The 22,694-nt window shown below is 44.9% G+C and overlaps 1 protein-coding gene across 2 annotated transcripts in view; it reads right to left on the reverse strand.

Annotated features, from left to right (window-relative positions):
* Positions 1 to 22,694, reverse strand: part of DSCAM (DS cell adhesion molecule) — a gene marked incomplete at both ends in the record, with an annotated part of 750,319 nt that overhangs the window by 17,989 nt on the left and 709,636 nt on the right. For both annotated transcript variants that reach the window (XM_079923135.1, XM_079923136.1), the window contains 4 exons: positions 1,281 to 1,478; positions 9,920 to 10,069; positions 13,472 to 13,587; positions 20,469 to 20,499. In XM_079923135.1, coding sequence (XP_079779261.1) covers positions 1,281 to 1,478; positions 9,920 to 10,069; positions 13,472 to 13,587; positions 20,469 to 20,499 — 495 coding nt within the window. The remainder of the gene's footprint in view (positions 1 to 1,280; positions 1,479 to 9,919; positions 10,070 to 13,471; positions 13,588 to 20,468; positions 20,500 to 22,694) is intronic.

Below are 22,694 nucleotides of genomic sequence, written 5' to 3' on the forward strand. Positions count from 1 at the left end.
TGCACTGACTGGGTGGCGCTCTGGGTTTGTGTCTATTTCTTCCAGTCACTGGGTAGCCCGGCAGGGGTGCCTGGTCTCTGTCTGAGGACTGCCTTTGTCACTGTAAGGCCACCTTCATGATCCTCAGCCATGTGGCTCGGGGTGTCAACAGAATCTCTGGAGTCAGATGTCCCCAGCCTGAGACACTGCCATAGATCAGTAATACATCCCCCTGAAAAAATTCTGCTTTTAGTTAAGACAGCTGGGAATGCGGTGCAAATGAACTGCAGTGGCCCCTTCCCTGCCCCTGGACCACAGAGAGTCTTTCACTGGCAGGAATGATCTGAACTCTGTACTCAGCTCCTCTGGCCTCTGTGTGGCAGGAAGACAGGATGATGGTTAGAGATGAAGATGTGACCGCACGGAATTGCTCACTAGGTCAAATGACTTCTGACCCTGGGACTCATTCTTTGTGTGTGGCACCCTTTACGGGGACCAGGAAACCTCTAGAACCATAAAAGGAGCATCTTGGGTAGAGGACTCTCTGCATTTTAAACCCACTCAAAAGTTCTGAAGTCACCTCTGTGGAACTCTGAGGTTCTTGTAAGAGGAGTAACTGCCATGAAAATAAACGTACATGGTGACACGCCGCCTTTGAGACTATTTTTGGAGCATATCATCCAGCACAAAAGAAAATGAGGATTAAAATTTCCTACAGCTCTTAAGTTTAGGTATCATTTCTTTTCAAACTTTTAGATTGGTGGGGTGGGCAACCCAGTGCTATTCTTAGGCTCTGTCTTCTCTGCAGAGTGAGATCTTGGTGGTGGATGGTACGGTAGGAATGGCTTACCTTATAATCAACCCCTGTTTAATTGTCAAACGGGTCTGCCGTGTTCCCTATAGGGGGTGCTATGATCTTGTCATGTAACTTCAAGTGCAATGTCTTAATCCTGGAGATAGTAGTGGGTGAGATGCCCTCAGAGTATAATCAGAATGATTGTAATCTTGAGGGAGAACAATTTAGAAATTTCTATGTCTCTCTCGACAGGGCAGGAAGGAAAAGGAGAGGGAACCGTGTGAGTCTGAGTTCCGGGACGCCTGCAAACTAGACTCCTTTGGCTCTGCTTTGCGGAATTCACTGGACCCTGGACACGGTCAATGCGGTACAGCTGTATCGGTACCTGTTAGGTAAATGGTCTAGCAATTTGAAATTGACCTTGAAAGGGAACAGGTAGGGCCCTGAAACCCAGGGTGTGGGCCCTACTTGTCCCGGGATAGAGAAGGAGGCACGCAGGCCTTACCTGTGTCTTGGGAGGGGCTGACGCTGTAACTGTCACTCTCCTTGTCCATGGACCCCGCAGCCCTGGGTGTTGGCAGCCTCCAGTCAGTGGTGAGGGTGTGTGTTGAAACGGTGGGGTGGGGTCTGTTGAGGGTCCACTGGCTGGCGTACCGGTTTCTCGCTGTGGGCCCAGCCTTCGCGTTTCTCCTGGTGGTGGGATCTGAGAAGAACCAGAACGAGGTTTGTGTCTAGGAGGGTGGTCAGTCGTGATCATGGTGTTGAGTGGGGTTCTCCCGACCCAGCGCTATGATCCACTCAGCAGGGCTCACGCCTCCGGGAAGCTCTCCCTGACTACCCCTGTCCAGAGTACTGGCTTCCTCTCCTCTATGGTCTGAAACATTCAGGTGATACTTCAGCACTTAAACAAGCCCCGTTGGGGAAGAATATCAGATTTGGACTCAGGACTCCAAATGGATTTGGGTCTTGCTTTTGGATCTTAATAGTTTCATGACCCCGCCTTGTATCACGTAAACTTCCTGAGAATCACCACCTTCTGTAAGAGGAGAGAGTGCAGCCAAATACGCTCTAATGTGGCTTCCTTCCTAAGTGTTACCTCGAGCTGTTGTTACAGGTTGAATTGTGTCCCCTGCAGAAAAGATACGTCCACATCCTAACCGCAGAACCTCAGATCGATCTTATTCGGAAATAGGGTCACTGCAGGTGTAATTAGTCCAGATGAGGTCAGACTGGAGTAGGGTGGGCCCTGGATCCAACATGATTGGGATCGTAGCAAGATGAGGAGACAGACAAGGAGGGGAGAGCCCCGTGGGGCTATGGAAGCAGAGACTGGAGGGCTGCAGCTGGGCCAAGGAGCCCTGAGGCCACCACCAGAAACTAGGAAGAGGCGAGGAAGGGTCCTCCCCTACAGGCTTCACGGGGGGCATGGCCCTGAGGACAGCTTGAGTTTGGACTTCTAACTAGCGGAACTGTGAGAAAATAAATTTCAGTTCTTTTAAGCCACCCAGTTTGTGGCACATTGTTATAGCAGCCCCAGGAAAGCAAGCAGCTGTCTCCTGTATAGATTGTTGTCTTGTATTCACTCACTGCCTCGAGTATGACTTTTGTTCATCAACTAACTTGCAAGTTCTCAGAGCAGAGGGAAGAGGGAAGATCCCCTTATGTCTGAACACTTTCTTATCCCTTTGCACATGGTAGCATCTCTTCAATGGAACTGTCTGAACTGTGACCAAGACCTGGGTTATTCAATGTGGAGAACAAAGGGTCATCGCATATCTGGATGTCACAGGTCTCCCATCTTCAGAAACATAGAGGTTTATGGACACACTGGATGGAGCCAGATGGGTTTCATTGTCTCTAAATTTGGAAACAGAGGCAAGAGGTCTAGGGGGTGGACTGAGTTCTTAGCTCAACTCTTAGCTAACAAAAAAACATGTTCCAACAGTACAGAACATTGGACACTGGAGTTGGCAATGTTCCCTTTTCTAGAATTCTGTGGAAAAGGGGAGAGGCTCAGTTACCTGGAATGATTTTTCTGGGGCTCCAGCCTGAAGGCCACATAAGGTCCTTTTCCATTTTTGAATTCTCTGCTTTTCAAAGAGGAACTTTATGTAGTAATATTTCGAAAATGATCTGGCCACTTCTAAACACAGCAGTCTGTGCTGACTGCTTATCACTAATGGAGCAGTTTCGCAGGAACAGAACTGAGAGAGACAACTGTGGCCTGATGACACCGACTCACTTATGTGCTCTCCTGAACCTGCAAGTCTCTGCAGGACAGGGGCAAGGGCGTTCATCCTCCAATCATCCCACAGAGCCCGCTGCGCTCCCCGGCACACAGACCTCCCTGGACGAACACACATAGCTCAGGGCGGCTTTATGGCTGACACAATGGGAGCTCAGGGAGGAGAAGCGACACAGCTATTAAATGGCAGGAACGGAGCCCAAGACCCCACCTGTCAGTCCAAGATTGCCCATTACTCGGCCATGCGTGTCCTCACCCTCGACACCTAGGAGTCCTGGTGCTGCATCTGCATGACACTAGCTCATTTATGATTCTAGGCAGGGTCATGGGACCCTGGTGAAATGACTTTCTTTTTAAATTGGAGGATTTTCCTTTTTGCCAGTTTCTAGTTATCGGACTTTGAACCTAATCCATCACTCCACAATGCTGGAGAGAAAAGCCTAATGATGGCAGCTCAGTCGATACCTATTAAGATTTCCTGGGTCATCAAAATGCTCTGTCTTGGTGCATAATTCTCGGGGGCATTGATTTCCAGCCTCATTTCATCCGTTACTTGCAAAATTCCACAGAAGACTTTACTGGAAGGTTTTTCACGGCCTTGATTAGAATGTAAATGAGTTATGCTGGAGAGTCAAGCTCTCTGGACAGCAAGGTATAAATGATAATTGGGTTTCTCTGCTGAAATGCTAGGAAAGAGATCCTCAAAGAGATAGAAAAGCATTCTCCTGGGTAGGAGGCTAAATGTCTTCCAGGCACTGTGGATGTGATAAGTGGAGCTTAAAGAGTGGAGCTTGTTATTTAAATACTAATGAATCTTTTCCAGAAAATTACCCAGTCCCTTACATAAGTTTTGAGGGTTCTTATTTTTATTCTCCCTTAAGTTTCCTGTAAGTCCAGCTGTGGATCAGTTTTACTACAGGCCTGGATGCTTGTGGAAGAGGGGGTCAGTTTGATAGTATCACTTCCGGGACACAACTTCCTCAACTCCCCAAACCCTCACCTGTGTTTCCTCCTGTCCAGCTCACCCACCAACGGTGGGGCAGAGACCTTGCCCCCCTCCATAGCCCCTTTTCCCACTGAGATGACCCTATCTGGAGAGTTCCATGGTCAAGTGGCACTATTCAAGCCAGAAGTCTTTTCAAGTTAACTTTGTTCATTATTCCCCGCCCCCTCTTTTTTTTTCTCCTAGATGAGGACAGCTTTACCAGTGGCCTGATAATATTGGGAATATAGGTCATGATATTACTTTCCTTGAAATGCACTTCGTTCTGTTCTAAGCAAGCATTCTACAGGCAAAATTGTCCTTGTAGGTAGAATACTCAGGAGTTGACACATTTTTGAATAATCAGGTTTTTGGAGCTGTTTGGTACCTGAGTTGAACTTTTCTGTAGCATAGTTTCTGAGATAGCAGCTAAAATAAAAATTTTACTTGGATTCCACTCAGTGGCCTCCTTCGTAGACCTTCCTAGTTAATCTACTAACCAAATTAATGTTGGGGTTTACGGTCCCTGCACAGAAAGTATTTTATTTGGGTCCCCAGCACCCTAATATAAATAAAATCTAGTGATGAGGCGTTATGCTTGCTAAACAACAAAGGAATTAGGGGTAAGTGATATAAATAATTCTTGGCCTTTCAGCATTGGGTCTGAACCTGAATTAAGCTTCTGCTCATTGAATCAAATTATTTTAATTATCCTGAACTTGGGATGAGAGGATTTGGTGGATAATAAGGTCATAAAACATGCCATGTATATAATCGCCTTTCATTCCCTGCTACTGGTTTTCATATCTTACAGATACTGAGGCCTTGGCTTTGCACGATGAATTTACCAGTTGTCTCATAGACGGGGTGAAACGGGGAGCCTGAACATTCCTATCATTCAATGAACAAATATTTATCAAGGGCTTATCACACACCGGACTCTCTTCACTGCCATCAGGTATTTTCCAGCCGTGTGTTGAGTACCATCCCGGGTAATAGAGTGTGCGTGTTTTTCAAAGTCTCAACAAGAAAGATTCAATCCGTCTTGTAAGCTCTTCTTATTTAATATATATGTGAAGTCTATTTTGTCCCCAGCAGTCCTTACAGAAGCATCATCTCTTCTTAGAGGAGTGTGGAGGGGTTGAGAGTGGGGTTTCGGGGTGTCTCTTCCTTTGTCCAGCTTTACTACTCGTGGGCTGTGACCTCACTGGTGTGCCCGTTGCTTTCCTCTCTGGGACTGATGGGTGACGACCTTGCCCACCATCAGTGCTGTTGTGAGACGTGTGTGACATTAACGAGCTACAGAACCACAGGCACGTGGGAGGCATCAATCAACCTGGGGCTTAGCCCATGACTCCTGAGTGACTAACACTTGACATGGGATGCAGTGTGTCCTGTTTAATGAAGATGGTGACGGGAGATTTGATGGGTTGACCAGGAAGGCTAGAAACTCACTTTCTAGAGTTTGACAAGAAAAAAGCCATGAAAAATCATAAAACTAGATGCTGGAGAATGCCAGTGATGCAGAAAGGTGCCCACTGGTAGTAACCGGTAAGGATGGGAACCGTGTCCTATTTGTTTTCCAGTCCAGCCCTGCGTGGTGAATACTTTTTGCAGGAATGAATAAATGATGATGGATGGATGACATCCAGGTAAACATGACAAAACAAACCCGGGTCAAATCTAACACTGATCACTTCACATGTCTTTGTACCCTTGCACATTTTGTAAGTAAAAAGGTTGGTTTAAGTTCTCCAAGGTGATGACCTCATTGGTAAGTTTCTGCAACGTGTCCCGGGGCTGACTGTGTACGTGTGGAAAGAAACACTTCTAACTGGGTGAGGCGATACAGACACACAGCTGATCAGATGTCTCAGGAAAGCGAGAACAAAGAGAGGAAAGAAACTGGTTGCCCGACTCCTGCTGAAAACACTAAACATCGTTTCTTTTCCACCCCCATTACTCTGATTTCAAAACTTCTGACGTAAGTATACATACGGTCGCTCAGTATCTAAATGTATTTACTGAAGGTCTACTGTGTGTTGGACCCTCTGGCAGCAGCTAGGGAGACCCGCGTGAACAGAGACCCAGCTTCCAAGTGTGTCCTAACCCACGGGAGAGACGGGGACATGAACAGAGACGTGGACACAGCCACGGTATGTGTTTTCACATCTTGAAAGAGAGATACAGCAAATCATTGCAATTTCTCCCGTCCTTGTAATAAGAATTTGTTGCAACTCTTTGGCAAACTAATGTAATGCTTAGAAACATAACTTCTGCAGAACAGTCGTGCTCATGTGCGAGCAACGTATTTTAGATGTTCTTCTTAAAAATAAAAGTTTCCTACAGTAACAACAAAATTAGAATAGAACAAGAATGTCTTTGGTAGTTGAGGAAATAGGCTATAAACCAATCTCTACAAATACGCCAGACTGCAGTGAGAGGAACCTGCCCCAGGGGACTGAGGGGATGCAGGTGTAACACCTGGGCCCAGGTGACAAGCTCTGGGTACAAGAAGCAAGCAGAGGACTGGGCTGCAGAAAGCTCAAGGCTTTGGACTCCTGTGCTGATCTGCTGGGGGGTGAGACACCCACCGTTTCTACTTCCAAATAAAAAAATACAATGCCTTTAATCCCTCGTAATGTGGTTTTGGAGTAATATTTAATACAACAAAATGATCACAATGGAATATTACTCAGCCATAAAAAGGAACAAAATTCTGTCATTTGTACAGATGCGGATGGACCTAGAGTCTGTCATACAGAGTGAAGTGAGTCAGAAAGAGAAAGACAAATATTGTATATGAAGGCATATATGTGGAATCTAGAAAAATGGTACAGGTGAACCTATTTGCAGGGCAGTAATCGGGATGTAGACGTAGAGAACAGACATGCGGACACAGTAGGGGAAGGGAAGGGTGGCATGAACTGGGAGATTAGGTTTGACATATATACACTACCATGTATAAAACAGCTAGCTAGTGGGAACCTGCTGTATAGCACAGGGAGCTCAGCTCGGTGCTCTGTGATGCCCTAGGTGGGTGGGATGGGGGTACGGAGGGAGGTCCTAGAGGGAGGGGATGTATGTATACCTATAGCTGATTCACTTCATTGTACAGCAGAAACCAACACAACATTGTAAAGCAACTATACTCCAATTAAAAAAGAAAATGATCCCGAAATCGTTACTAATGGAGAACGTTCTGCAGATGCTAAATGAATAGTTCTATTTTTTTTGGAACTAGAGACCGAGGAATGAATTTGTGTAGATTTTCCAAGTGTTTGTAAACACTATTTAATGAAGTTCAGCACCAATGAAAGAAGCGTCTTTCCAGAAGCTGTAGCGCTTTGGTTTCTGTGGGATCTGACCACCAGGCAACCCCTGGGCGAGCATCCCAACACCCTCAGAACGGGCTGCAGACGTGTGACACTAGCCTGTGAGGCCTGCAAAACCAGTCTGGCTGTGTCTCTGGCTCGTCCTATCCGCCTTCCCTGTCCCCATTCAGGTCCCACTTCTGTCCCCAATATGATTTAGAGGCTCTCCCGTACCATTCCTTCTGTCTGGCAGGCCGACTGACTCCTGCCTGGGACTCAGTGGAGGTCTTCCCCAAGCCTCACACGGAAGCAGCCCCTACCCTGGTCCCCACGCCCCTGGCCGACTCACCATCTCATCATTCTGTTCTATTTGTCCCTCGTACTCACTGATAAACAACGCTTTCCCTCCTTGTTTCACGTTTGACTTCCTCCACTCAGGTGAAGTGAATGTCTTTTTGCACCTTTCGAGGTACCCCAACCCTGGGCACTGGCCATACGTGAAGCAACACCTTCATGAATACTTCTGAGTCTGAATGAAGGAATTCTTAAAGCTCCCCAACAGTGCCTACACCGTCAGAGCCATGAGGCCGACACATCCCTTCCGCCAGCCTCCTGCCTGAGGTGAGTGAGAGACACTCACCTCTCACTCGTTAGAGCTTCTGCTTGTGACGCAGATGCATGTCTCTGTGGATATTCTGAAAGCCATCAGATCAGCCTTCCCTTGTTCTGGGGCTGACCCGGCAGCTAGAAGCTTCCCCGTGCTTTCGTTTCACTGCCTCCTGTCCAGCCTTGACTGTTTACGACTAGCCTGTGTGCATCTCTCTGCCAGCTGAGCGTTGGCAGGGAGCTGGACATGCAGATTCTTTTCACCTGCTGTGCGGGGAGCCTGGCAGGTTTGAGGGCTCCTGCAAGGCTGCACTACTGTGGACACCTCCTCCCAGGCTCTTCGTGACACACGCCTAACACTTGGGGGAGTGTTTCTCAATGAGGGGTCCAGGCAACCAGCAACAGAATCACCCTAGATGGCTGTTATAATGCAGATTCCCAGGTCCCACAATACACCAAGTGGATCTGAATCCCTGGGGGTGGAAGCCTGGAATGAGTATTTTAAACAGGCACCCTGGGTAATTCTGATGCACACAGAAGACGGGGAGCCACTCCCTGGGGCGTCTGTCCTGTTTCCTCTGCCTCTTTCCTATCCTGCCGCTAAGGTCTCCATTAACTTCCACTCTGATGGGGACAAAGTCCTGCTGAGGTCAAGGATCCACTGACAGAAGTCTCCTGGGTCTGTAATCTTTCCCGGTTTAATAGCCATAAGTAGCTCAGAAAGCCATCAGTGCGGTGTCCTGAAGTAGCCAGGAGCAGGCCCAGGCAGATCATGATGGAGAAGCCCACAGCTGGAGAGAATGTCAAGGACCTGGGAGCACCTTCTAAGAGCAAAGGTCTTAGTCCTCTGCACTCCTTCGCAAAGCTAATCCTCACTCGTGTCCCGTTCGTGTCTTCAGAATGTGCTAATGTCATCAGAGAAGGAAGGACGTGAGGTTGCACAGAGGGGAGGAATAAAAGATTCCTTCAGAATGTTCTTGCAAACGACTTTTCAGATGAATTTCAGTAACCGCTAGCACCGTTTTCCTGCATAGTACGATGCTACTTAGGAATCATCCAGTTTGCTTCAGGAAGCCTCAGTGCATTTCACAAATGCCTTCCAAGGCAGACATTCTAAAGAACACTTATAAGCATAATATTTATTTTTCTAATTATAGCACTCTACTCAAGAATGTAAAAATTTTTTCAAAGAGAGTGCCTAATGATTTAAAAACTAGCATCAAAACTTCCAAAAAGATAATAATCGGGACATCAATTTCTCAGTCTTTAAAGAGATTTAGGAACAATTTAAATTATGAAGGAATAAGAATATCTAATTAATAAGCTCTAGATACATATTAGGTATTTAATTTCATCACAGTAATTAATTTCCATATAATACGGATCCAAATCTTAATAACTAAACCAAACAGAATCCCCAGATTAAGCAGAACTATATTCTTCTCAAATAGTGAGGTTCAGGAGAAAAGCATAAGCTCGGAGGACGGATGGACCCACAGCTGAATCTTGGTTTCACTACATAGTATGCGTACAACTTTGGGCTGTTTCTCTAACTTCTCTGAGATTGTTTCCTCATCAGTAAAATGGGAGCTCTAATATCTACTGTATTAGTAGGTACATGGCAGGGCTTTTGCAAAGATAACAGACTGATATCACCTTTCTATCCCAATCCTGGCACAGAGGAGATACTCACTAAGGTTAACTAACTTCTTTTCCTGTGTTGTCTAAATAAAAAAAATAAATACCTGGACCTGAAATTTCTAACACTTTCTTAGTAAACCAATACCAAGAGTTATGGGCTTCCACCGATACGATTTTAATAACAGCTCAGATCAAACAATACAAAGTCAACGTCCCAATCAAAGATGTCATCATCCCTACTTGCTTCTTAGGCACAGAGCTGAGAAGCCCCACATTTTATTGCACAGCCACGGAGCACGAATGCATTCTCAGCACTGGTAACACCCACAGAGTTTAAGTGATGTGTGACCACTCACTCGTTCCCGGCCGAGCATCGGAAACATCCACCAGGGGCCCGGTGGCCTGCGACACTGACTGGTAATGGACCGTGTGTGTCACCGTCAGGGACTTTTGTTTCGCTGCCTCTCCGAAGTCAGCATCCGTCAACAGGACCGTGGAGCGATCGTCTGCAGAATAGCAGGATACAGGAAGCCAGGGACAGTTATACCCCCTGCTCAGTGACTCCCTGGCCGCCTCTCTCCTCGGTACTTGCATTATTGCTAATGGCAACAGTAACAACCTCATCTCATCCAGCAAAAAAAAAAAAAAAAAAAAAAAAAAAAAAACCCAAAATATTCAACCACTGTATTAGAATTACTCCAGAATGAAAAAACTAGATTATCCTTAGGGGTTGACTCAGGAGCATGACTTAAAGAGAACGACCGCGGAGAAGGGTCTCCCCTCTCTCCTGGGGCTTGGTTTCTTCTCATTAAGCACACTTTGATCTGGGGAGGACGGCTGGGTGGCTGTCCATTTAAAAGAGTTTGGGGTTTATGTGTTTGTTAAAAGCTCACCCGAGACACCACCAGCCATGTCAGCATCACCCAGGATCGAGGCTGCCATTTCAAATAAGCTCTGTTCGAGGAACAAGAAAAACTGCCCTGCGGTCATCTATCCCAGGGTCGCCTCTCATATGCAAGATGGCAAATGTTCAAGATGGGGCATGGGGGGAGGAGAAGAGAAGGGCCAGTCTTCAGAGTAGACTTGATGGATTCCTTGATTTTAACTGTTCTGAGGTATATGCCTTTTCTTCCCAACTCTCCTGAGCTTCAGTGACTCTAGGGCATTCTGTAAATTGACTTCTCAAAATGACTCACTTGTCAGACTTCCCAGGACCTACTGGCATAGGGCACTTGAAGGTTAGGGAAGCCTGGGTGCAGATGAATGCAGAGCATTTTAAGCCTTTGAGGAAGGAGCAGTCGGTCGGGCTGTGTGTCATTATTTGGCTGTCTCAGATTTTCATTACTTTCTTGTGATACTTTTCACACTTTCCTAAGAGCTTTTTGACTCCAAGGGAAACTTTCGTTAGGGTATATGGAGTTTTTCATACATTTTCAAGCACTGCAGGCTGGGGTGATGTTCGTATGAGTTTATTAGTCGGCTGGGACCACACTGCAGCGGGCTTGACACTGAACGGTAATGCGAAAGTCATAAACAACACAGCTAGACTGCTGTGCCCAAAAAAGGCTCTGAACAGAACGAACCTTACAAAATCCAATTACTCAGGCTCTGGCAGGAAAGGAAAACCTCTTGAAGTCAGAATAAAATTTCTGGGCAGAGAAAAAGAAGAAGGACTGCCAGGAGGTCTGCTGACACCCGTACAGCCCAGATCGGTGCCACGGTGGGAGCCTGGGCTCGGCTTGGGGGTCCCGCCCTACATCTGTCCCTCCATCCTCGAATAAGCCGGCCTTTCCACGGAGGTGGGTTCTTATAATTGGACCTGGTATCAGAGGCCTGACATACATTCGCTTTCATCCATTGTGGTTTCTATCATGTAGCCCCGCTGAGAACACGCCAGAGTATCTGTGGGGCTGGGTTTCCAGTTTTAACGGGACATTTCGGGTGCCTGTCAGTTTGTGAGGTTGACATCCATTCTGGCTAGAAATTAATGGCTCTCCCGTATTGGGTTATTGTAGGCAGAGCCCAGAGCGTTTTAAAGCCTCATGTCTCTACTTCCCCAACAATTAGAAGATGCCATCGACCAATTGTCAGGCTCCACCGGGAGGTAAACGACTCTTGGTGATGAATGATCCTGCAGCGAATGTGCTATATCTCTGGCTAAGGGTCGTTATTATGTACGGAAACGACGGGCAGACCTTCCTCTGGTGTTTGGTCAGCAGTGACTAGCTACTGGGAGGTAATACACCCCTCCCAGGATCCGCCTAGAGACCTGTTTTAACAGCTGTAGGCAGAGTTATTAACAAGTCTGGCGAGAACATTTAGCAAATGTGTAACTGTATTATAAAGTCATAGGAATTACAATTTGATTTTGGAACTGATGTTTCAAAGGAAATCTTAGTTTTAGTGCCCAATTCACTGGGTTCAATAAAAGAGATTCCAGATACACTACAGAAAAGGTAATGAGAAACAAAACATGGTGCCTTGCCCGGAGGTGAGGCAGCTAATTAAGTCTTGTGTATTTCAGGATGAGTAGCGAGCCCTCATACAACATGGTAGCATTTAACTGAAGCTGGTTGATCGAAGGTCACATTGGACATGACCAAGCTGTGCTAAGTGCTGTTATGCCTGAACCAAACTTGAATCCTGCAGGGGCAGCCCAGGTCTTAGAATTCTGGAGCCATTAGGTCAGACATCCCCACTGTTCTATTAAAAGACCATAAAAGCAGGGCAGGGACAAGGGGCAATGGAGGTGTCCTGCCGATCTGGCCACTCATCACTGCCTAATTGGCAGGAGGTATGGAGGGTACATGCCAGGAGTTGGGTGGTTTTAGCCAAACCACCGGGAAGGGTTGTCCTGGGACCAAATGCCAGCAAACATCTTCTGGAACAGACACAGAGTGAAGTTCAAAGAGTGGCAGCCTAGGAAACCTGCCTCAGAGTCTGTTTCCATGAGTACTGGGGGGTCCAGCCATACTTCTAAGGTGAGTTCTGGGAAGTAGCCTGTTGATACGGAAGAAGGTGACGCCCAGTCACCAAAGGTGAAATCGGTGGCCAGGTGGGGGACCTGCCCTGGTTTTGCTCCTGTCTGTGCGACCTGCAAGCTACAGAACTTCTCGACGTCCCAGTTCCCAAGTAGAATCTTTTTCCTATGTTGTTTGGGAGGCGTAAGTTAAATGATCCACATACAATGCTTATAAGTATGTGACCTTTAGAGCACTCTTAATAAATGTTAGCTATTCTTCTGATCATTACCGCAGTGGAAATACAAAGTCTTTGATCCTGGAATAAATAGAACCATCTAGACAGGCAGTGTGGACAGCCGACTTCGAGTAGAAAGAGGCTGGAAGGAGTCAGGACACCTGGGTTCTGGGTGGACAGGCCACTGAAGCTCTCCGGGTGTCTTTTGCGATCGTGAGACAGGGGAGCTGGGACTTTTCCAGAGCCCTGTGAAGGATTTTTATGGGGTGCCAGGGGGTGGAGAAAGATGTCCTTTGCAAAGACATTTGTAGAATTTAAAATTTTTCTTTAATAAAGGCCTTCTTGGAGTTGAGGAGGAGCTCATAAAGTGGATTTCCAAGACGGGGTCTTAGTGTACAGCCCTTCTCGGTTTGCTTGATTATAAATGTTGGTTCTTTGGGGTGGTACCAAGAGACTCTCCAGGAGAGACCCAACTCGGGACAGAGTTGGGGTTCTCTCAGGTGAACTCTGTGGTTTACATAAGTTCATTTCCCCCATATTTGCTGGTACTTATTATTCTCCTCAATAACAGTTGTCTACCTTCTAACTTCTTTGCTCATGTAGCATTCAAGATGTCCCCATGTCTAATATTTCCCATGGCTCAGGGTTTGGGCTGAGAGGGCATGGCTGTAGCAGCCACATTGTGTAAGGCGGCAAACAGGACACCTTACCAATGGTCTCCATTGTGTCTCTCTCTTCAATCAAAAGCTGAGCCCTGGGTATGTCAATGTGCATCCTCAGGGTTTGCTGTTGCTTGCTCAACGTGTCTGAAGTCCGGGTATTCTTACTGGGAATAAAAAAGAGGGATGCATTAACAGATTCAGTTCAGTGTTACCCTAGGCCAACATGTGCTTGTACACCAACTTATTATCTAATTATGTGGGGAGGGGAGGGGAAGACACACCAGATAGATTTTTTTTCCTTCATTCAAATGATATTTATTAATATTAAATTTCAGCAGTCAGTTGTGAGGTTCAGAAAATACCAACTGTCAATAAAGATTGGTTCTGCATCTATCAATAGAAACTTTGGACATTCCTATTTCTTGTATAAAAGCCGAATGAAACACACACACAAAAAAACATTCTTAAATCAACAACATTTTCACTTGTCAGCCATGAGATATTCCAACGATGGTAAGGGAGAAAACATGTGTACTGGTCATTCACTGGATGGGGTTTTACTAACAGATTTGTATTATACCTGGAGTCATTTTATTTTTGTTCTAGTAACAAATCATAAACCTTGTTAGCTTCCCTGACATTAGTTTAGTTTTCCGAACCCAATTACATTTTAGAATAGAAAAAAAGCAATTACTATAAGAATTTATCTCAAAATTTGTGTACCAGAAAATTACTCTTAGCGTGAGCTGTCTCCTAACTAAATGCAAATAGGTAGTAAAACTGCATGGTATAATCAAATTCAGTTTCAGCTCACAGCAAAAAAAAAAAAAAAAAAAAAAATCTGCATGTTGGACAAAAATACAAAAAAGTCGATAAAAGCTTTAATTAGCAATGCGCGTTAGAAAAATGGTTGTTCAATCTTTACAGAATTATAAGAATTGAGTAGATTTAAGAATATTTAAGAATATTATCTGAAACACCTTCCAGGAAGCAGCAGGCATTCAGATAAGTTAATCAATGTGATAATCTACGGCATCCTTAAATCTAGCTCATTAACTGCCAAAGTCTGTTTTGAGAAAGATTTGCGGAGCCTGGCGCGCTCGGTGTTAATTATATGTAACGGACAACAATAAAGGTGTCTCCACACTAAAACCTCAAATGCCTTTTGCTCCAAGCAAGCCTCCACCGGGAAGCTCAGAGCTTCCTCATCGGCGAGGATGCATCCACTCTTGAACCATGTGGTTGAGGATGTTAATAATCTGAAGGTCAAGTTCACTCAAGAAGCTGTTTAAACGTTTGCGTTCAGAGGTCCATGTTAATATTCTGAGTATTTTCCAATGGCTCTTTCCTGAGTGTAAACAAAACAGCTCACGGAAATGGCAGCTTTTGAAAGGTGCAGCAGCTCTACCTAGGCCTTGATCTTGAACCAGATTTCTTGCTCTGCAGGTGAGTAACTGGGTTATGCAGCTAGACGATGCTAATTACGCAGAGCCCAAATTCAAATGTTTTGGCCTGAATTTTTTACGTGGTCTATAAATGTTTTTAAATTATTTACTTAACCAGGTTCTTACTTTATTTGTGTGTGTGTGTTTGTGTGTGTGTGTGTGTGTGTGTGTGTGTTTAAAGCAAAAATTCAGATCCTTGCATAAAATGAAGAGCGTTGGTGGCTTGGGGAGCTGCAGTTACGTCAGACAGGCTCTATTTCCACAAAAACATATGGGGAACTACTCCTCTGTGAATATCTGAAAGATCTGTTTCGAAACTTCACTAGGGACCCGAGTTTGTCCTTGCATCAAAAATAGAAGCGTGAGCTAGTTCCCTCTGCTCATCATGAATAGTTATGAGGCAGAGCCCACAGCTGCTCAATGAACAGCGAGGAACCCTGCGCAGCTATACTTAACAGCAAGGGGTCTGCTGTCAGTTTGACACAGGAAGCAAGTGACATCACTGCTGTGCTCCATGGTGATTGACACAAAGACTTAGAATATGATTAAACTTTGTGAACGGGGACAATCAAAGCTGGAGGTAAACGCCCCTCCTCGCGGGACTAAGCTGCAAGCCCTGCAGCTGGAAGGCAAGAAAGTTGCCCCACAAACCTTGAGATTCAGGGGCTTATTTTTCTTCCCTCTCTTTGCACTTGCAGTTTCCTTTGCTTAGGACACACTCCCCCAACGTAGGGCTCCTGTGTCTGCCCCCTCCCCTCTATCATTTCAGAGGAGCCAGTGGAGTCCTGCTGTGGGAACTCCCCATTCTCCATTTAATCTTGTCTCCTCAAAACTTAAAACTCCCTGGCATATGTTTAAGTGAGTTATTTATTAGCCGTCTCTGCCAATGGACTATAAGCGCCTCAAAGGATATTTTCATCTCTTCTGTCCCCTGTATACCCTGAAACTTGGAACGGTATATATCCAAAGTAGGTGCTCAATTAATATTTGTTGCAGGTTGTTGAATGACTAATGTTTGAGCACAATGGGAGCTGAGTCACACCTCCTAGAGCCTTTGCTTTGGGGGCAGTAACACTTTTCTCAATCTAAAAGGGTTATCAGGGCCCAAGGAAATTGTTTCTTTATCTGAATATGTGCTGCCGTATTTTATCATCTCTTGTTACACGGAAGTTGATTCCCCCAAACTATAATAATTGGCCATTAGAACAGCAGCAAACCTTCAAAAAAAAAAAAGAAAAAAGCTATTTAAAGAAACCTCATTTGTAACCTGGAAAAAGATTCTGAATGTTTTCACTGTGGAAGCAAAATTGCATCTTTTATATGATATGGGATCATGCTTAATATATTAGTTATTATTGAAATATAATCATCCGCCATCCATTTGCCATCTGGTTGTCTGATTAAAATGACAGAGAGCTGACCCTGGTTCACAGTGGATGGTGTTTCTGGGCTCAGCCAATAAATTATGTGCAGTTGCTACAACACTTTAAAATCAATATTTCCTTAAGATTTGGGGGATAAAACCCCAAACCAATGACGATTTCTGCATACCATCCCCCTTCCTCCCCAAAATGTAATACGAAGCATCCTGTAAGTACAAAGTAACTGTAAGGACATCAGGATATGTCTCGTTGTAACAGTTGGATGGGCATTTTTCTTTTTTACTATGTGCATAAAAATATAAACATCAAAAAGCTAAATTAACTTGATCTCTCAGGCTGAACCCTTCACTGCTCACAACTAGCTTCCTTACTAATAGTGGTCCTTGGACATTAACCATGTGTGGCTTAGTACGTTACAGCAAGACGGTCTCACCTCTGAGAAGTCTGGTATATTTAAAAAAAAATGTTTTCTTGCCTAATCGCATAAAAGGAAAACCCTTTCTATCTGAGCATGGTGGATGAAGTCTATCAGGAAAACCCTTTCTACCTGAGCATGGTGGATGAAGTCTATCTTCTCTCTCCTCTACGAGGTGACTTGCTTGGGTGAGGTGGATGAGTGTCCCGAAGCATGAGGCCCATCGATGGGAGTGGCAGCCTGTGGGGGACCCCCGGGGAGGGGGCTCCAGGTTGTCTGTGTTTGTCCTGCAGTTGCACCTGCCCGTCTGGCCCCGGGACAGCTAATCTCACCGAAATACACAGATCTTTCCTTGAGGAGCTTGGGTGGACAATAAATGTTCTATTCACCTAGATCATGGGGTGATAAAGCTAGGAGCAATTTCCAATTGCTGTCTTTAGATAAGGAAAACAGGGCACAGGGAGAGAAAAGGATGTACAGTAAGTCTCCTACCTATGAACCTTCAAGTTGCGAACTTTCAAAGATGTGAACGTGCGTGCCGTCAACGTCAGGCGCGAGTGACATTGCAGCCTGCCCTCCGTCTCCTGTTGCTGACGACCCTTCAGCTCTACCATCTCCCACCTCCTCTCCCTCCTCCCGCCAGTAACTCTTCTTGCCTGTTCACTCAGTGCCAGCCCCTGGATGCCAGCTGTTGAACTGTACTACTGCATTTTTCAAGGTATTGTAAGATTAAAAACGTTTTCTTTATTTTTTTTGTGTTTGTGTATTATTTGTGTGAAAAGTATCATAACCTTTTACAGTACAGTACTATATAGCCAATGGTGTTAGTTGGGTCCCTAGGCTAACTTTGCTGGACTTACAAACGAACTGGAGTTACAAACGCACTCTCGGAACAGAACTCGATCGTATGTCGGGGACTTTACTGTACCCCCAAATCACAAAGCCGGCCGGTGGCAGTATTAGGCCTAGAATATAAGTTCATGCTTCTATGTCCCAGCCTGCTCAGTCCTCACCTTCCCAGAGAAACCAGTGACCAAGATCAGGAACAGCAGTTCCGTAGGGCTTCTCTGTACCGAAGGGTCTGACTTGCCTAGACTTCCTGGGCTACATTTGGAATGTGCTTGGCCCTAACCTGACCAGCTAGGGGACAAGGTTTTTTGCTGCTTGGCCTGTTAACCTGCCAAACTTAGATCGAATTGACCCTTCATGAACAAAAACATGGCTTTCTCTTCTAAATTAACCCCATAAAAATTCACCTATTTGAGGAGCTTGGAAATTCTCTTCCTTTTCAATCACTTCCATCCTTTGCAGAAAAGCACCTTAAACACCTTCAGTGGGAGTAATTACCAGTTTTAATGTTCCTAATTTCATGTTGGCAACTGCAAATATCATTCTGATTCCCGCTCTTATCAATAGGTGGTCTTTCCACCACGGTAACTGCCCTATTAACAAAGAAGGAAGAAGACACTTTCTGATGTCTTGCCTGGGGGTCATGACAAGAGGGAGGGAAGGCAGCAGAGTAGCTAATACCACATCACCCTAACGAAACAAATGTTGAACATGTCAGGAAACACGGACCCCGGTGTCACAGGCTTTGGGTAGAGGCATGACTGATGATCCGGGAGTGCACGAAGGAAGTGGCCAGAAGCTATCTGGGAGGACACGCAGCTGCAGGAACCAGGCTGGGGTACAAATCAGGGAGGTGGACCTGGGTGGACACAGGAACGGGGGCCCCTGGGCTGAGCAGGTTACACCCAGTTTAGAGGGGGCGTCGAGCGCAGGTCCAGATACTCGTGATTGTCGAGGCTGTGCCCCGCGTGGCAGAACACGTGCAGGAGAAGTCAGAAAGCCACAGTTTTATGTGAAATGTCTTAATTTTTAAAGGACATCAACAATTTCATATTTTTAAGACTACATTAGAAAAGTTACTTTATTAGATAGATAATTATTATAATTCGAATGACTCTGGCTTATTTGCGTTCCAGATATTTTTGTCAGATTTGTTCAATACAAGTGCACATGTGTCTGGCTGCCTTCTATGTGACCACTAGCAAACAAGTACAGACTTGCACAGGAGCATGGACTCAAGGCATTTCATATAGCTTTTCATAATCTTCTCATGCACGTTTAATCTAGTGTGATGGGATTAGATAGGTGGAGACATTTTACAGACCATTTGCATCTCTGAGCTCTACTCTGGGCTCCAGATTCCTGCTACCAGCTATCTGACACCTTCATTGGAGGCTTAAAAAGCATCCCCAACATGACCCTTGTAAGTCTTTTTTTGTTTTTTTTTTGCAGTACGCGGGCCTCTCACTGCTGTGGCCTCTCCCGTTGCGGAGCACAGGCTCCGGACGCGCACGCTCAGCGGCCATGGCTCACGGGCCCAGCCGCTCCGCGGCATGTGGGATCTTCCCGGACCGGGGCACGAACCCGTGTCCCCTGCATCGGCAGGCGGACTCTCAACCACTGCGCCACCAGGGAAGCCCCCTTACAAGCCTTTTCTTTCTGATCCACATCCCCTTCCTCTGCCCTACAAAAAGAAAAAGTCCATACCCTGCATCTATCTTCCTAATCTTGGCAAATGGCACCAATGCTTATCTAATTGCTCACACCAAATATTTCAGAGTCATTCTTGATTCCTTCACATCTGTTACCAACAATTCACACTGTCTTAAAACACAGTATGGACAAACAAAGACATCTGTGGGAAATGTAACCCATGAGCCAACGGTATTCAACCTCTGTCTTAGGTCTTCACACATACTGGTGATATGGGAGAGGACTCTTTGTGAATAACAATAAAGTACTACTCTGATACGCAAAGGTGAGGGAGGAAGTTAAAGCCAACTGTGGTGCTGTAGGGGTTGGGAAGAGACCCTATACTCCATCTCTTTTATCTCCTATGTTAGTCATCCTAAAATGACAACGTCAAGGTCACCATCAGGGTCCCTGACATTTTTCTTTTTGGCCACGCCTTGCAGCTTGTGGGATCTTAGCTCGCCAACCAGGGATCCAACCCCAGGCCTTGGCAGTGAAAGCGCTGAGTCCTAACCACTGGACCGCCAGGAAATTCCCTGACATTTTTCTTATCTGGTTCCTAGACTCTGATTATCCTCTTTTTACTTTTGGTTTAATCATTACTTTTGGTTAATCATATAAAGTGCAAAGGTTGGGGTGTCTTGTACAGTTGTGAACATGCACTTACTTATTCTACTCCCCCTAGTCATCCACCTACTCAACAGTTATGAGTGGGGCAACGATAGTGCTGGTTTCTCCTAACATGGTGATGAAATAGGCTGTGACTTCCAAGACCAGACTGAATAGATATTTGCAGCAGAAGGTGGTGGGTGCTCTGGTGGAGGGGTGCTAAAGGGGCAGTGGGAGCTGAAGGCAAGGAGAATCTTCCTTGATCAGGCCATCAATTTTGAACCCATTCCCTTTCATGGATTCCCTTTCACCTGGCTAACTGTTAGGAAGGATCTTGACCTCAAAGTGGCATATTTGGTGAAAGCAAAACCAAAGCTACTTACTTAAAATGCACCTCATTATTCTCGGGTTAATGGGAAATGTTCTACTGGTTGAGTCCAGCCAACAAGAAAACTACCTGTGGTGTGCATAACTGCATATTATTTGGTATCTATGTCTCTAACCAAGAATTACATGGATATTTAGGTTCCTAGAATGAAAATTATATGTCAAGTGAAAAATGGGTTATCAATTTCAGACTGTTATTAAAAAAAGAAGTCATCAAAGCAAGTTCTTTTCAACATGATATTTGGGCTGCTAGGTCTTGTTCTTACCTCATGAGCATTTCAGCTAAACTCTTTGCATCTGGGGAAAGAAAGCTGATATTAGTATAAGATAAACAACTCATTAACATTCGCTTAAGCATTTGTGACAAATATTCTACAGAATCAGATGACAATAAGGATTTTTAAATGTAATTGTATATCGAAATCATTGCTAATAACCTAAACTTTTATGGATCCCTTGTCTGTTCTAAATGAGACATACACACACACACATACACACACACGCACACACATATATACATATATATGTATACACATATATGCATAAAGGTAGCATAAAAAGATAGGTACAAAAATACTCAGATACCTGCTAAAGGTTATATTACAACCTATTCATTTGCCACTTTCCAAAAACCCAATTTTACTTTCAGAAGTCACAACATTAACACCTTGAAAGTAATTCATTATGTAGTACAAATTCTACTCTTTTTGTTATCAAAATGAAAAAGCTTATAAAAGTCATTATTACAGAGCTATGCATCCCTTTGGTTGATCAAAGAATTGTATAAACAGCATATCACTGTGTCTGGAAACTTAGATGTTTATTTCAAACACAGAAAGAAAGCCTTTCTCTGAAGGCATTATTTACCAAGATCTGGTTACCACCCCTGACAAAAGAAATCCTGCCTAAAAATGCTGTAATTTTTTTTAACCTTTTTGATAGCACTGGTTTGAAATTCTAATTTCCCTTAAAATATAATTTGTTCTTTTTACACATCTTACCTGACAAAAATGAATGTTTCCTTTCTTAGAACACAAAGCCCTTCTTTATGATTTTCTTTCATTGCTCTCTAAAAAGCCTTGATGTTAAGTGCTCAATGAACAGAATTTTCTGGAAATGGATTCAGCTGTCTGTGTGCGTGCCAGGGAAGCGATGCATTTGTTGGAGCATTTTCATCTTTGGGGGCTAACAATTGAACGCAGTCGCTTTTATTTCAGGGAGCAGAGTGCTGTAATTGGGAGGTGTGGACTGTCACGGGAAGAGCCACACGTGGGCAGGCACCCCATGAGTCAAAGCTCAGCTTTTCAAGTCAGCCATGCCAGTTCCCACCTCGCAGCGAGGCCCCGGCTTTGCGCACAGATGGGTTCTGTCTGGGAAATGAAATAGCTCCCTTTATCCCACCCACATGGCAAAGCAAAGAAAGCAAAACAGCATCTAATTTCTCAGCTCATGGCTTTATATTTATCTGCAAAGACAAAGTAAATATGATGAGCTTCTTCTCTTCCTGAATGATTTAACACTTACAAAGTAAATATACATATACACATATATAAAATGCCAGAAGCTTGGGATTAATTAGTTCTATGTAACAACCAAGCAGTGGCTAGTTCAATACTCTAAAAAAGAGGAAAGATTTCCAAAGAGTAAAACACTGTACTTCAGCTCACAATCTGAAGGAAACTCCTACTCAAACATCTTCAGAATGGACCTGCATTCCTGCCATAATCATCGTTCTTTTTCTATTTCTGAAGTTAATCATCACAGTTTTCTCTTCTATGATTTTTTTTTCTATCAATGCACCAAGGGATGGCAGCATCCAATGAGTGAGGACAGAGGTCCCTCCAGTACTGATGTGCTCTAACTGCAAATTTTGCACGTCTACAATTAGCAGGCATCTTCATCCACACATTTAGGTGCCCAAAGCCATTTTGGTCTACCCTTCCCTATGCTTATCATCTTACAGTGGATCCCTTTCTCTTTCTGTCTTAGCTACTATTTCCTCCTTCTGACTCATCTTAAATTGTGAGAAACATTATATTCATGGAAACTCACTTCTTCTGTGAGTTCCCCTTTGAGGAAGCTGAGAGTTGGTGGAGTTTTAAGCACAGTGATGGGGTCTGGATAGCACAGTTGGCATCAAGGACCAGGCGTGAATGTCCTCTGGGGAGTGGGACTGAGTGGACTGCGGTCACAATTAAGCACATGCTAGGAATCTGCATTGCACCGGTTACTTTAGGACTGCTTGCCCATGTCCCCTTACTATCAGTCTGTGTCTGGGAATTACTGTGCCCTCCTTCGGAAACCAGGAAACTGGGATCCGGATACATTCAGTCATTTGCTGCAGCTGAGCAGGAAATCATAACCAATGTCTGTTGGTTCAAACTCTTTTTAACCACTGTCCTCAAAGTCCTTTATACATAGAGGGGGATACATGTCGTATCCTTAGGAACACACAGAGGCACAGACGTCTCATGCCAGCTGACTGAGGACAC

The sequence above is a fragment of the Stenella coeruleoalba genome (genome assembly GCF_951394435.1).
Source record: "Stenella coeruleoalba genome assembly, chromosome: 5".
Lineage (NCBI taxonomy): Eukaryota > Metazoa > Chordata > Mammalia > Artiodactyla > Delphinidae > Stenella > Stenella coeruleoalba.